Here is a 14356-nt window from a genome sequence, read left to right on the forward strand (position 1 = left end):
GGGAAGGTGGGAAGAGAAGTTTTTCTGAGACTCAGGAGAGCCCGAGTTTCCTCTTCCTCCTTTGTTTTGGTCCAGAGCAGAGGTGGAGGTGAGTGTTCAGTGTTCAGTTCTGCTGTGGGGTTTAGCTACAGCTGCCAAAATCAGCCCCCGTTTGAGTGTCAAAAGAAGCAGGACGATGTTCCTTCCCGTGTCGGAGATAGGAGGAATCACTCTGGAGCAGGAGCCGGCGTGCTCGGCATCCCAGCTCTCCTGCAAGCTGCCCTCCCTCTGAAGCACCTCGCTGTGCAGCTGGAGGTGATCTAACAGGTGAACAACACAGGGAACAATATTCGACCTTAAGAAAGGAAGCGCAGCCGCAGCTGGTGATGGTCCCGCCGTGGGGCTGGAGGGCGGATGGCGGCGTGCCCAGCAACACGCCGCTATCGGGGCGGGCACGCGGGTATCGGGGCCGACAGCTGCTTCCCGGCGGCTCCTCCGTGCCACACCGTGCCGCGGAGCCAACAGCCTCGCCCCTCTCTCCGGAGAACACCTGGTAAAGCGGCGACCCCTCCGCCCGAAGCCACGGCGCTGGCAATGGCGGCACGCATCAGGAACTACAGCTCCCAGCACCCTCTGCGGCGACAGCTCCTGGGGGACGCATGCGCCCCGCGCGAACTCCCTTTCCCGGCAGGCCGGCCGAGAGTGTGGCCCCCGCCCCGCTCCCTCACGGCCGTGACGCGCGCGCCGTGACGCAGCCCGGTGACGCAGAAAAGTGTGCGCCCTCCACAGCGATCGCGGCCGCCGCGGGGTGCGCGGGGCCGGCAGCAGGGGCCGGGGGCGGCGGCGGCACCGCGGGGCAGCGCGCAGGTACCGGGGTCGGGGCGGGCGGGACGCGCCGCCGCCGCTTTCCTGGAGCCTCGCCGGGCCGGGCCGGTTGGCGGCCGCGGCCTCCGCGCCGGGCAGGGGCAGCGGCGCGGGGTGGGGGGGGCGCCTCAGGGGAGCGGGTTCGGCTGCAGGTCCGCCCCCGCGCTAGGGGGCGCCCTCGGGGCGGGGGGCCCAGCGGCCCCGGCCCGGCCCGGCCTGGCCTGTCCCCCCCGGCGGGACCGGGCCTGCGCCGCCCCGCCCGCCCCGGGCCCCCGCGCCCGGCCCGCCCCCTGCGCCGGCTCTTCCTCCTGTGCTGGGCCCGCTCGGGCGGGAGGCTTTCTGCCTCCTCGCTCCCCCCACTCTGCTCTCTGGCGACCTTTAAACGTTGGGGCCGGCCGTGCGTCCCGCCGCGCCGGGCAGTGCGGGACCCCGCGGGAGCTGTCAGCGGCCGCCCCCGCCAGGTGCGGCCCGCGTGTTTCCCCTTGCAGCCGCGCGAAGAGGAATTGATGATGAAATGGAGCGGGGCTTTTTTTTTTTTTTTTTCTTATTTTGTAGACAACAGAAGTTTGTTCCTGTTTTTTGGGCTTGTCCTTCTAGATCAGAACGTAGTTCTAAGTTTGTTTTGTAAAAGGAGAAATTCCAGGAAACTGAATAATCTTGTGGTTTTCCCTGTCCTTAAAATGCCTTAATTAAAAAACAAAAAAACAACCAAAAAACAACCCCCCCAAAAAAACAGCCAAGTTTTTAAACAAATACTTAAAAGCAACATTAGGGATATGTTCAGTATAACAGGCACTTTGGATCCCTGTTAAACAGGGAAGTTGAACGAACGAAGACTTCCCTCAGTGTAGGACACCAAACCACGTTTTTGTGCTCCAGAGATTGTGAGGCTTTTCTTATTTGGTGGTATATTATTTCCACAAGTGAACTTCAGTGTTGACAGTTTGTGATCCTTTAAATTCCTTGTGGTTATTTCAGGCTCAACAGGTTTAGACAAATAGCTGTCAGATGGCTCATCTCTTTAAAGGATATTTGTGATGAGAGGGAGAACTTTATTTTTTCTTAAAGTCTTCTTTGTGTTAAAATATAAGTATGAAAGGACCTACAGATGTACTGCTTAGCTTTCCTGTCAATTAACTAAATTCCAAGTCATTAGTGGTGTTACATTATGATGCTGGTCTTCTCCTCTACACGGTGTCCTCAGCCATACTTAGAATCATGTTTGGGAACAATGCAAAACTGGGCTATTTAAGCTGGCTCAAAGCGCAGTTATTAGAATCTGAGTTGCCCCTATGCATGTGGAATTACAAATCTTCATGTAATTTTTGTCCATTAATTTAGTGTGTACATTAACTTAAATGTGCAATCTTCCTGCAATGTTTATTAAAATTGTGGTTTTCAGGAGATTTTTGGGTGGTTGTTTTTTTTTTTTTTTAATTGTGTAGCTCATTAATTTTCCATTTAAATTGCTAAGTTAGGCCACTTGCATTCATTTTCCAAATAACCAAACTGTTGGTTTTCAGATTTTACAGGTATATTTATATTCACTAAGAGGTTTCATGCTTTCAAATGTTTATCTGTGGGAAGTGAGTGTGTTCAGAACCTCCTAAGCTTTTCCCTGAACACAGCATCAGTAAGGGAATGAGCTGTGGTAGTGTTGTGGTTACTGTGAGGCCTGTATGGACAGAAAGGTGGAGCTGAATTGTTCCAGGCACTGAATCAAGGTTTGTGGTTAGAGATCACTGGAATTTTATTTCCTTGCTGTTCAGAGGTGTCTCACTAAGGTGACTCAAGCACTAAAGTGTCTGAGGTTTCAAAAACATGTGAGTACCTTGAGGAATCGGTGTCTCAATATTCTTTGGGTTTCCCTTTTATGTCAAATTTTTACATCTAAGCTCAGAAGAGTGAAATGCCCATAAAGCCTTTTCTGTGACACAGGAATACAAGTAGTGATTAATATTAAAGCAATACCATGTGCACCAACCATGGTGTGCTGAAACAGGCACATGTGGGTTTTCAGTGGCAGTGGCCACCATGGTAGTTAAGAGTACAAATATTTATCTTTCAAAGTAGAAGTAAGTGCTTTATGTTTTGTTAATATTGATTCTAAAGATATTTTGGCAATAGTGCTGTTTGGGAGAAAATCACATTCCTTAGCTTATTAGATGCTTGGTATATATTATGTATATTATGTATATGTTATGTATATTAGATGTTTTGTGTATGCATAAATCTGTAGTGGGCTGGGATTTTCAAAACTAACTAAAATAAAAAAATTACATCCCCCTGTTCCCCGCTCCTGTCCCCCCCAATTTAAATCAGATCAGTTCTGCTGGTTCTTGGAGAGCAATTTAAGATGGAATTTTTTCAGCAGCTTGTTCAAGGGAAGTAGTGAAAGTCAGAGCTGTTCTCTCAGATTTCCTCTTCATCAGACCAGGTGTGTTGCTGACAGTTACAGGTTAGTTCATATCATTTATGTTCTTGCCCTCTCTGCAGAGTTCTTGACTTTGATTTGAGATGGATTTTTGAAAAAAGTGAGCACAGTAGGAGTTTCTGTGATGCCATCTAAAATGTATGTTTTGGAATAGATTGGGAGGGATAAACCTGTGAAAGAGAGGAGATGCCCTGGCAAGACAGTCAGTGTCACTACAGTGTCCCAGTAGAAAAGGTGGCCTTTTTATGTTATAACTTCATTTTAGGAGAACAACTCTCTGTCAACACCAGTTATTTAGACCAATAATGTGCTTTATTGAGGCAATACTCCAGGTTTTAGGGATAGCTGGGATTTTTCACTTGATTTTGGTATAGCATAAGGTGTCCTAGAGGGCAGTTACCAGTTCCTGTGGTCTTCCTGACTTGGACTTGGTTCACCTGTTGCAGGTATTGCTGGACCTTTTCTATTTTCCAGCAGGAGCAGTTAAGGGTTTTTAGAGGAAGTAAATTGTTCTCCAGATTGCAGGAGGGCCTGCACAAGCCCTGTACAAGCTCTGAGGTCACAGGACCCTTTTTTTCTGTATCTCTTGAGTACAGAATGAAGGTGGAGGTGTCTGAAATGGTTGAATGTGGATTCCGGTACAGCATTTGTGTTCTTAGGCTCAGAGTGCATTTGTCTGAATGTTTTTCTGTGATATTTAAAAGCTCTGAAGTGCTGCTGGCAAGTGATTTTCAGTTAATGAAAAAGGAAATGGGGCTTTATTAGCTTGGAGTAGTTTTTATTTTCAAAGGTGTTTTGGGTGTGTGTGTGTACAATCTCATTATGTTTTTGCCTGCATCTAGGTAGTGTTTCTTCCTCAGCAATTTATGCATTTGCATTGAATTTCCTGATGTAGTTCTGAAAAGAAGGAATGAATAATGAATGCCCTAGATAAAATCATAATTACTTGCGATTTAGGAAGCATCATCCTTCTTCATGCTTTGGTAGTTTTTTTGTTAGCATATGCTCACTTTATATAGTATTTATCAAAATAGTGTTCTTGTAGTCACAGGGTTATTTTTTTGTGGTCTTTGGGTAATGACTTTTGTGCAGTTTCTGCCAGTTTAATCTTCAGCGAGTGTTTTTCCCATTAGTTAAATGTTTCTTCCCAAAGTTAAATGTTTCCCATTTAACTATCCAGTCACAGTACATTAAATTCAGAGGCACCTATGAAACAAGAGGTAGAACTGTAATACTGTTCATCCATTCCCTGAGTGAGGAAAAGTTTTAAACCAATTGGAGGTGTCCAGCACACAGTTAAATGAATGTGATGTTTTTCAGAGACAACTTGGGCTATAAATGCATATGTAATCTCTGCTGTGGCTGACTTTAGAGTGTCATTTGAGTGACTCCCGAACATGTATTTCAGGAGTTGATGTGTATGTCACTGTCGTAAATGCTTCTGTATTTAACACTAATTTGAAAACTTCTTTCTGTGGGTCAGTTATGACAAATGGATATTTATCTCATGACAGATGGATATTGGCTATGTTACGGCTAATGGAATGCTGAAAATCTTTGTGTGTTTTTTGATGTGAAGAAATCTGTTTTGCTTTGTGTACTGTCCCACACCACCAATACAAAGTCAGTTTATAAATCAGGTTTGGGTATTCCTTCCTCCAGAAGTTACAACTCTTCGCAGCAATCACAGTCTGTCAGGTTGGAAACTAGGGACATGGCAGTATCTTGAGACAGATTTTGTTCTAGTTTAGCTGTTAATATTTCTAGTAGGTTTTTATCAGATCGACAGAAGCTGACACCTGGAAATTTGAAGGCTTAAACAGAACCTACAGTGATAGTTCCCTTCATTAAATGGTACTTCAACAAGTCACTCAGTGCTGTAGGAGTTTCTGGCTTTTGAGAATGGGAAGATAAATCTTCTGTCAACTGCTGTCATGCAAGTAAAGGCTGATAAATCTGAAGTAATTTCTCCAGTGCTCCCTCCTGTGAGCATCCTTCCTTCCTCCTGGAGCCACTGGCTGTTCTTGGAAACCCTGAACTAGTAGTGGAAACCCTGAGCTAGTGGTGGAAACCCTGAGCTGGTGGTGTCTGGCTCTTTCCCATCACAGCTGTCCTGGGGCTGCTCCCACTGCCCACAGCGCTCAGGGGCTGCCTCTGCTCCTCAGCACTGTGGACCTGAGGAGCTGGTTGGCACTTCCACCGCTGGCTGCAGGGCATTAAACTGGGATAATAGCACTGATCACAATCTTGCTGCCCTGGCTGGGTTGGTTCTTGAGTAAATCACCACAAAGGGTAGTTCAGGTGTGCTACTGGAGTTGAGGTAGAGCTTTTACAAGGCTCAGCAGTGAACACAGTTGTGGTGAGCTGTGCATTCCAACCAGCCTGGTCAGGACTGGGGAGCACCAGTCAGGACTTGTGTTCAGAGGTACATGTGTTCTTTAGTCTGCAGGCAAAGGACCAGAAAGAAGCTTTCGCCTTTGAAAGCACTGTTCTGTCACTTTATTTTCTCACTCCTTTTCTCTGAGTATTATTAGCCTCTTTCAAATGACTTGTAATATTTGATTTAGATTGTTTCAATGTTTCTTGCTCATTTTTATGCCCTCCTTTTTTTTTTTCTTTTTTTTTTTTTTTTTTTTTTTCTGGTTGTTGCCTCTGCCTTAGGCTAAGCCATGACTTCAGGATCTGGGCATGTGGACTCCAAGGCTGAGCTCACTACTTTGCTTGAGCAGTGGGAGAAAGAACATGGCAGCGGGCAAGACATGGTCCCTATTCTCACCAGGTAAGATCTATTAAGCAAATCCCTTAAGCTGAATATCTGAAGTTACACGACAGTAGCTTTGACCATATTTTTTCTTGAGGTGTTCACATACCCGATAACCTGTAATTAATTTTCTTGTTCTGGAAAATGAACTGTTAGTATGGTATTTAAATAAAAACTTCTAGTAAGAAATTAATATTGCAAAGACATCTTACACAAACTGTCTCTGAAACATGAATTTAATTATCTGAAGTAGTAGAAGTCAGGAACATCATTAAACGCTTGGAATAACTTTGGTATCTTCTCTTGAAGCTTGTGAAACATTCATTGAGATGGGAAGCAAGGTGTGAGGCATTTGAGATTGCAGTGACATTGATCTGATTAAATGAAACGGTGAGAGTAGGATGAGTAGGAGGAGCTATATTGAGAAGATATTAGTGAAGCTCATAGGGAATATTTAAAGTGAAATTTTAAAACTGGATTGTTTTTTAAGCTGTGTGATGATCAACTGGCATTGTATTGTGAGAAAAATATTCCCTGGAACAAAAAATTATTTGAGGCAGTCTAGGTAACACCATTAATTATAAGACAGCATCTAGTACAAAAGAAGTATTTGAATGATCAGTTGCATTTGTGGTTTCCCAAGCCAGGCTTCATTTGAGTAGACTGACATTACTCCTCCTTTAAGGGGAGATTTGCAGAAATTCCCCCAGTTCCTCACAGCTCTGCTTGCAGATCCATGGCCTGCCTCGTGTGTGCAGGACTCAACTGCTCTGCAGTTCAGGAGCAATCCAGGTGTCTCTTCTGCCTTGTTGTGTCAGACAAGTCAGTGCACAGAGCTGGAGCTGGCACTGGGTGGAAGTAACAGGAATCTGGTGGAGTTTCTTTGCTCAGGTCTGTGCTGAGCCTCAACCCACTGGCCACAACTTTTTTGCTGTTCTTACTGCATTTTAAAAATAGCAGCACAGGAGAGGGAGATGAGCAACAGAAATACAACCTTAAACACTTGAAAATTAGTGGGTCTCTTGAAAATCATGAGACAGGTTTTGGTATATTTTTGTGTATTGTCTGAAGGAAATGTGTGCTATTTCAAGGCTTTTTTCTTGTAGGCATAACCAGAAATTTACTGTATTCTAAGAAATTTAAAGACATTTGAACGAAACATGTATTTTTTTGTGCTTATAGCAGTCTGGCACTTCTTGCTCCCACTCAGCTCCTGGAGCTCCCTGCATCATTTAGGCTCAGACAAGTCTAATAACTCTGTTGTTTCTCAACATTTCTGTGCAGCAGGCAGAGTGGTTATGAATGGTGAAGGCTTGGGTATTTTTGCTTTAGTGGAGATAGTACAGATTTATTTAAGGTAGGTAGCAAGGGGATCTACTGCCTTTGGCCAGAAGTTAAAATTAGAAATTAGATTTACAGTGCCTCAGTTATCAATGAGAGCCGTATTTCTATTTGTAGGAGAGAGTTTTAGCTATTTAGATATTTAGAGTTTGCTGGTAACTGGAGCTTGCACTGGCCAATGTCCTGAGGCAGAGCAATACCCTTGCATACTGGTTTGGTTGCAGGGCAGAGGGAGCTGTGGTCATGCTTGTTGGTGAGTAATATTTCTCTACTTCTTTCCTCCCTGTGAGCTAAATAGAAGAAAACTTTCTTGTGTGGATAGGGGTCTGTAGAATGTGATGCTGAGGCAGCACAGGTGAGAGTGAAGTAACAGGACAAGGACAGCAACAGTAATAACCAGTTACAAGACCACAGCTGAATTGTCACTTCCAAAAAGCTGGTTTTCTAGATTTAGAAACACTTGAGAGTTAGAAGTTATGAGCTGAGGAAATTGCTTGGAAAGCCTGTCAGCAAACAACATATTTAATATACATGGTTTTCAAAAATATTGTAAATTGAAATGATCCTGCAATAGTGTTACTTCATAGACTGCATGCAAATCATGTTCAACCAATCAGGCAAATCCTGGGACTCAGATAATTTATTGCATCCCAGGAGCCTTTTTCATCAAGGGAACAAATCAGCAGTTTAACGTCGTAACTTCATCTCCACAAACCAACCATATTGTGATATGGGATCCTAGAGCATCTTACACTGTTGCAATCTGCTGCAAAGACTCAAGTTGGTCATTAATGCTGGGTGATGACACAGAGCAGGATTAGGATGGCTTTCTTGTGCCATCTAGATCACTGGGGGCCTTGCAAATTTGACATTCTTTTCTGTATACCCCTGTCCCTTCCTTCCCCACTCCCAAGGTGAACTCAGTTTGTGGCAAGTGAAAATGAGGATCTGACTAACTTTCCAAAGACAGTTGTAAAGAGAAAAAAAAATAGCTAGAAATAAATAGCTCCCTGTAAATCCTACATCTTGTCTGCAGACTTGGAAGTGGCTGCAGAACCAGTATAATGCCAAGTGAATGAAGGAAATCTTAAAAACTGAATAAAAGTTCCGTGGTTTTGTGAATTGTGTTTTGTTACAGCCCTGTGTACCAGGTGCCTATGTTAAAAGGTGGGAATGAGCCTTGGTAGTTATTTGATACTCAGTTGCGTTGAGAATTGACAAAGCTGTTGATCTAGATAGATTGATCTAAGTCACAAAACACCTTTATATGTGTTAGTTAAGAGTATTGTAAGCAAGCTTGATTTTTCTTGATTTTCTTTTTTTTTTTTTTTGAAAATCAGTTTCCAAGAGGCAATGCATTTTGTATTTTTTTATTTTGGTCAAACAATTGTGAATATTTATCTCAAAAACCTCCATTATTAGTGATTCACGTTTGCTTTTCATTGAACCTGTGATAATGTTGTCCCTGAAAGCACTGGGCACTAGCTTGCTGTTTGGCTGCCTACCCAGACAGGATGCACTGGCCAGAGTGTTGTGCTCACTTTCCATGCTGCTTGTCTGTCCTTTCTGGCACATCACCAAAACGCTGATTATCACCTCAAAAGACCTGACAAGGCGAGAGTGCTGCTTCCCAGCTCCCCATTTGTCTGAGTTTTCTGTCAGCAGACATCCCTCAAGCTATTAGTTCTCATGGAAAAAAAAATGAGGAGCTGGCAGTGGAGTATTTAAGTAACTTGCTTTTGCCAGAATTTTTTGAGAGCTCAAGCTGTGCTGCCTATTATTAACAGGGGACACAATTTGCATCCCTTCACAATCAGGCTTATAAAAGTAAATATTGGAACCCCACAGGATCAACAGTTTGTTGAAACATAATTGTCAGATCAAAGGAAAGCAAGAAAGTTCTCTGCTCATTCCCAGTGAGCTAATTTGCTGTTCCTAGAATCTGGCAGGAGTCATCCTCTGTCACACTGGCAAGTCAGTGTAGCTTACAGAGGCAGGACTGTACATTTTTGCCTCTAGTCATGCCTGGGAACACTGGATATTTTCTGGAAAGTAACAGGAATGGAGTAGAAGTCAGCAGTGTTCTGCAAGGGAAATCCTCTGTGAAAGACAAATATTTTTCCAGGGATTATTGCAGCCTTCCAGCAGTTTTCCCTCCCCTGTGATAAACTCTGCCTAAATAACTACTCTGAGGTATTAAGACCTTGTTTTAAAATGCTGTGCTGCTGCACATAGATGCTGCCTCCCACTCTGGACCTCTGTAGAGGGGAAGGAATCATGTTGTATATCAAGGAAATGAAATTTAATTTCCTAATGCTTTTTCAGTTGAATTAAGTGCTCTTTATTTCACCTCAAATTGCATATATTTCTGCTGTAACACTACATGGAGAAGGACAGTGTATGACTATGGAATTATTTATTGCATGACCATGAGATACTTTTCCTCTTCTTGATTTTGTGTAAACAAAAATAATAATTAATTATCTTACTGTTCATTCTGAACAAATTAGAGCATAGGATTTCTTAAGTCTGCTGAGGCTGCTTCTCAATTTAGGGCAAGGCATAGCTCTAAAACAACTCAATTTTGTTTTTCTAATACAGAGGAGCATTTAATGTATTTTGGAGGTCTGTAAACAGGGAGCTGGCTGAGTTTCTCATCTTATCCGTGGTGGTTGTTGACGCATGGTAAAAAGTTGATAACTGAATAGAGGTTACACAGCACTTAATAAATGTATTTCTTATTTATTAAATATTTATATTCTACAACACAATTGAAATACAATGTGCAAAATAACAAAAAAATGCAGAGTTTGAACAGCTGCCCCTGCACAGAGTGAACAGGGAGGAGGACTAAGTCACCTGTTCAGGACTTGCTCTGCTGCCAAAGAAAGACACTGTGGTGGTGAGAAGCACTGCTCAAGCCCTTTATTTACTCTAGGTCTCTACACTATGTGTTGTAGAACACCACAGGGAGTCTAACATGAGTAAATAAAAGGTGTCAGCCCTTCAGAGTGTCCTGTTTGTGTTTCTCTGGGGTGTTGCTACAGGTTCAGTGTGTTTCAGAGCTAAACATGAGATGAGATAGAGGCTAGTGTTTTCTCTCCCCCCTGTTGCGGACTGACAAAAATGTTCTGGTGGCACTGAATGCTGGGTGAAAGCTGATGGGCTGGTTTGGAGTGCTCTGACAGATCTGTGCATGTAAGGAGCTGTGCTCCAGGAGTGTGAATTCTGCTCACTTTGTGTTGTTTCTGCTGCAGAATGTCCGAGCTGATTGAGAAGGAGACTGAAGAATACCGCAAAGGGGACCCGGACCCGTTTGATGACCGACACCCAGGTAAGGTGTCCTAAGTGCTTTTGGCAGCACCAGCTGTGTCCCAGTGCTCACCTGGTAGCCCATATTCAAAAGTAAACAATTTTTAACCTGGATGTGTCAGCTGCTGATCTAGGTCTGACACTGCTTTTACACTGGGAAGTTGTGCTCTGTAGTGCTGACACTAGAGCATCCCACAGTCGGTTTGAAGGTAGCAGTTCAGTATTAATGTTGGCATCTTGAGGTAGGAAGATGAGTGTTCTCCTGTTTTTCCCACAGGTCGGGCAGACCCAGAGTGCATGCTTGGTCACTTACTGAGGATTCTCTTCAAGAATGATGATTTCATGAATGCGGTAGGTTTGCTTTGAGAACTTCCTCTGTCAGCCCCTCATACCACCTTGTTGCTTTTATTTCCTCTGTGCTGGTTGACCTTGGTACTTGTTTAATATTTCTTTTAATGGTGTCAGAATTATCTTTTTCTTTACACTGGTTTTTAAGATGGGTTTAAGATCAACTCACTTGCCACTGTTAAAGTGACTCAAGTAAAGGGGAGTTCATGAGCTTTTGGAATGTGTGTAGCAACAAATGAATTAGCTGTTTTCAGGTTTTATCAGTCTCTGTAAAGAAAGTGGAGCTTCTCTAATACACGTCCAAAAAGCATAATTTCTTTCTATAATGGAAATAATACCACTAATTCCAGTGCTTTGTTTCTGAGTGCTTGGAACTGCTGGGCTGCCTGCAGGAGCAGAAGAGCATGTCAGCTTGAGAAGTTTCAGGCAGAGAATCAGGAGGCAAAGTCTGTCTTTCCACTTGTATTGCTAATCTCTAATATGACTTATTAGCTAGAATTCTGTTATCGTTGCATTCCTGCAAGCACCTATATCAGTACACATTGCTGGAAGGATTCTGACAGATTTCTTTGCATGTCTTTCTGTCCTAAAGTGCAGGTGATAAGCAAATACAGGTGCAATTCAAAATGTGCAATTTCTTATGTTAATTTTTTTAGTTATCTTTTCATGTTCACACTGTTACAGTTTTTCAAGGCACTTGTCTCTACAAATCAGTTCAAGATAGATATTTAGTCAGTGAACAGCAGATCAGAGGCTCTCTGCTTCTCTGAGAAGTAATCCCAACTTCTAAGGCATTGAGAGAGCAGGCTAAAGGCTGGTCATGTTGAGATCCAGAGCTTAGACTGGCATTCCTTACTTTATTGTTTTGCTGCTGTGGGAGCCGTAAGGCTTTCATGGCTCTGGGTTTGGTCAGAGTTGGATTTCAAACCAGTGCTGTTCCTGATCTTCTGCAGCTAGTGAATGCTTATGTGATGACAAGCAGAGAACCTCCACTAAACACTGCTGCCTGCAGACTTCTGCTGGACATCATGCCAGGACTGGAAACAGCTGTTGTCTTTCAGGAAAAGGTATCACCTGTACTAAAGCTTGGGTTTTAAGCTTCCTTTATTTTGTACTCCAACAAGACTTCCCAAAGGAGAAATCAGTAGAAAGCCCCATTGAAATCCTGTGTCTGAGAGCCAGTCTGTCCAATCTTACTAATGGTTTCAGGCTTTTTGCTCTTGGCTTGTTCAATTAATCAAATTTTGGGTATTTCATAGCTTTTTAAAGTGTGATGTGGCTGATTCAAATAGAGGAGCTGGAACTTAATATAATGTTTTGGGAATTGTTATAATTTGAATTGTTACTTTATGAGCCTGTGAATGGAGCAGGCTATATAGAACATGGAGGACTTGCCCAGTAATCCCCAGCTCTGGCAGAGCGATAGCTTTCCTAGAGCTAAGTGATAAGCAAGTCATACTTTAACTAAGCAGTCTAAAATCCACAAGCTTTGTGGGGATTATCTGGAACTGTGATGGACAGCTGAATCAGACTTCTGCATGTTGACAAATGCGTTGTTCTGAAGGAATGCACACAGAGTGGAAAGTGAGGAGAAAGTGAATTTCACTCATGTCACAGTTTCCTCGTGTAAGAACTGATGTTTTTCTGAAGTTTGGAAATGCGGTAGTGCTTTATATAAAAGTTCTGAATTAATTTCTCTACTGTTGGAAATATTCATATGAATTCTAAAGCATGATAAAAGAAAAGAATAATGTGCTCCCTTTGTCAAAGATTTAATTTAATTTGAGCTCTTTGTGATCTGTCCAAAAGCCGAGACTGGGAAGCCTTGGCCGAAAAACAATTTAAAACCTAAACAATAGTTCCCCATTTGAGAAGAATATAGCTATTTCCAGAGACCAGAGCTCTCTGTAAACTGAAATGAAATTAAGTTTTGCACTTAAGGACTTTTTTCCTTTTGACTTGAGAATATTTAGAGCTCTGTTCCAGGCACTTAGAGCTCCTGTACATAGGAGGCTTTGGGAAGGAGGTGCTGTTCTCCTCACAAAGAGGCCCTCTAGCGACCAAGGGATTTCACAGCTCATCAGCAAGATTTTTTTTTTTGATTACATAAGAGCATTTAAATAATAATGCAATTGTCTTTAAATAAATAACAGGCAACTCTAGAGATCTGTAAGCTGAGAGTTCCTGTTAAAATGTGTCTCTGCATTATTACTTTTCACTTATCTTTTGTTGTACTGTACCTATAATTCAAATTATGTGCAAGATTTCTGTCATGATAATGATCCGTTGTTGCTGATGTTTCCAAATCCAGTGACAATTTAGAGGAAACAAATTAATCTTTCATTCTAAACCATTGTCTTTTTAATTCTGTTTTGAATTTACCCAAATTTCATTTTATTTGATGTAAATTCAATACAGCTTCTTTGAAATTTGCTAAATGGCTGGAGATTTCTTTTAGTGAAACTGACTGGAACTTGGGGCTTGTTTGTTTGGATTATTTTATACCTGTAGTGTTTTGTTACTTCCTAGGAAGTACCTGGACTGGCCACTTTTTGCAGGTGTGTGCAAATCCAAATATCTGATGCCTGGGCATAGTTTCATGCAGCTTAAAGTTTTAGATTTTTTTTAAATTTTCCTTTTTTTTTCTTTTTTTCTTTTTTACCTTTTTTAAAAATTTTTTTGGTCCCAATTATTTTTATTCATTACATGTTTGATAGGAAATCTAGCCTGGTCATTACTAGAGATAAGAGAGAATTCTTCCCTACAGGTGCTTTCACTGGGACTGAGAAGTTAAAGATGAAATGTAGTTGTGAGAACTGGTTTCTTGTTTTCTCCCTTCTAGGAAGGCATAGTGGAAAATCTCTTTAAGTGGGCACGAGAGGCTGATCAGCCACTAAGGACATATGCAACAGGACTGCTGGGAGGAGCCATGGAAAACCAGGACATTGCTGCAAATTACAGGGATGAGAACTCACAATTGGTAATGATCACTCAATCACTTTACCTTTGTGGAGTATAGTTACCTCTTTATAATTTTTATTTCTGGGGAGCTCACATTCATGAGTTAATATATGAGTCTTACAGTGGTTGTAGTACTATCTGTAAGATTCATGGTTTCCATCCTTTCCTGACTGAGTTGAAGCATGCAGCCTGATTATTCTGTTAACAGCAGTTGTATTCAAAATGCCAGTGGAAACCTAAGGAGTCAAGTACTTTACTTTTTAATGAGGCTCGTATTCATATTTTCCTTAAAGAAGCGTTTTCAGAAGTTCTACATCTGTAATTATTGCACATTGTGATTTGCCCACCAGACAGAG

The 14356-nt window shown here is 42.5% G+C and overlaps 1 protein-coding gene across 2 annotated transcripts in view; it reads left to right on the forward strand.

Annotated features, from left to right (window-relative positions):
* Positions 1-720: 720 nt before the first annotated feature.
* The window catches only part of DCAF1 (DDB1 and CUL4 associated factor 1), a 47898-nt gene continuing 34262 nt past the window's right edge, over positions 721-14356 (forward strand). For both annotated transcript variants that reach the window (XM_058845183.1, XM_058845182.1), the window contains exons 1-6: positions 721-846; positions 5939-6056; positions 10637-10713; positions 10969-11042; positions 11993-12106; positions 13882-14019. In XM_058845183.1, the coding sequence (XP_058701166.1) occupies positions 5947-6056; positions 10637-10713; positions 10969-11042; positions 11993-12106; positions 13882-14019 (513 nt within the window). In that variant the 5' untranslated portion in view covers positions 721-846; positions 5939-5946. The remainder of the gene's footprint in view (positions 847-5938; positions 6057-10636; positions 10714-10968; positions 11043-11992; positions 12107-13881; positions 14020-14356) is intronic.

Source organism: Poecile atricapillus, chromosome 9 (genome assembly GCF_030490865.1).
Source record: "Poecile atricapillus isolate bPoeAtr1 chromosome 9, bPoeAtr1.hap1, whole genome shotgun sequence".
Lineage (NCBI taxonomy): Eukaryota > Metazoa > Chordata > Aves > Passeriformes > Paridae > Poecile > Poecile atricapillus.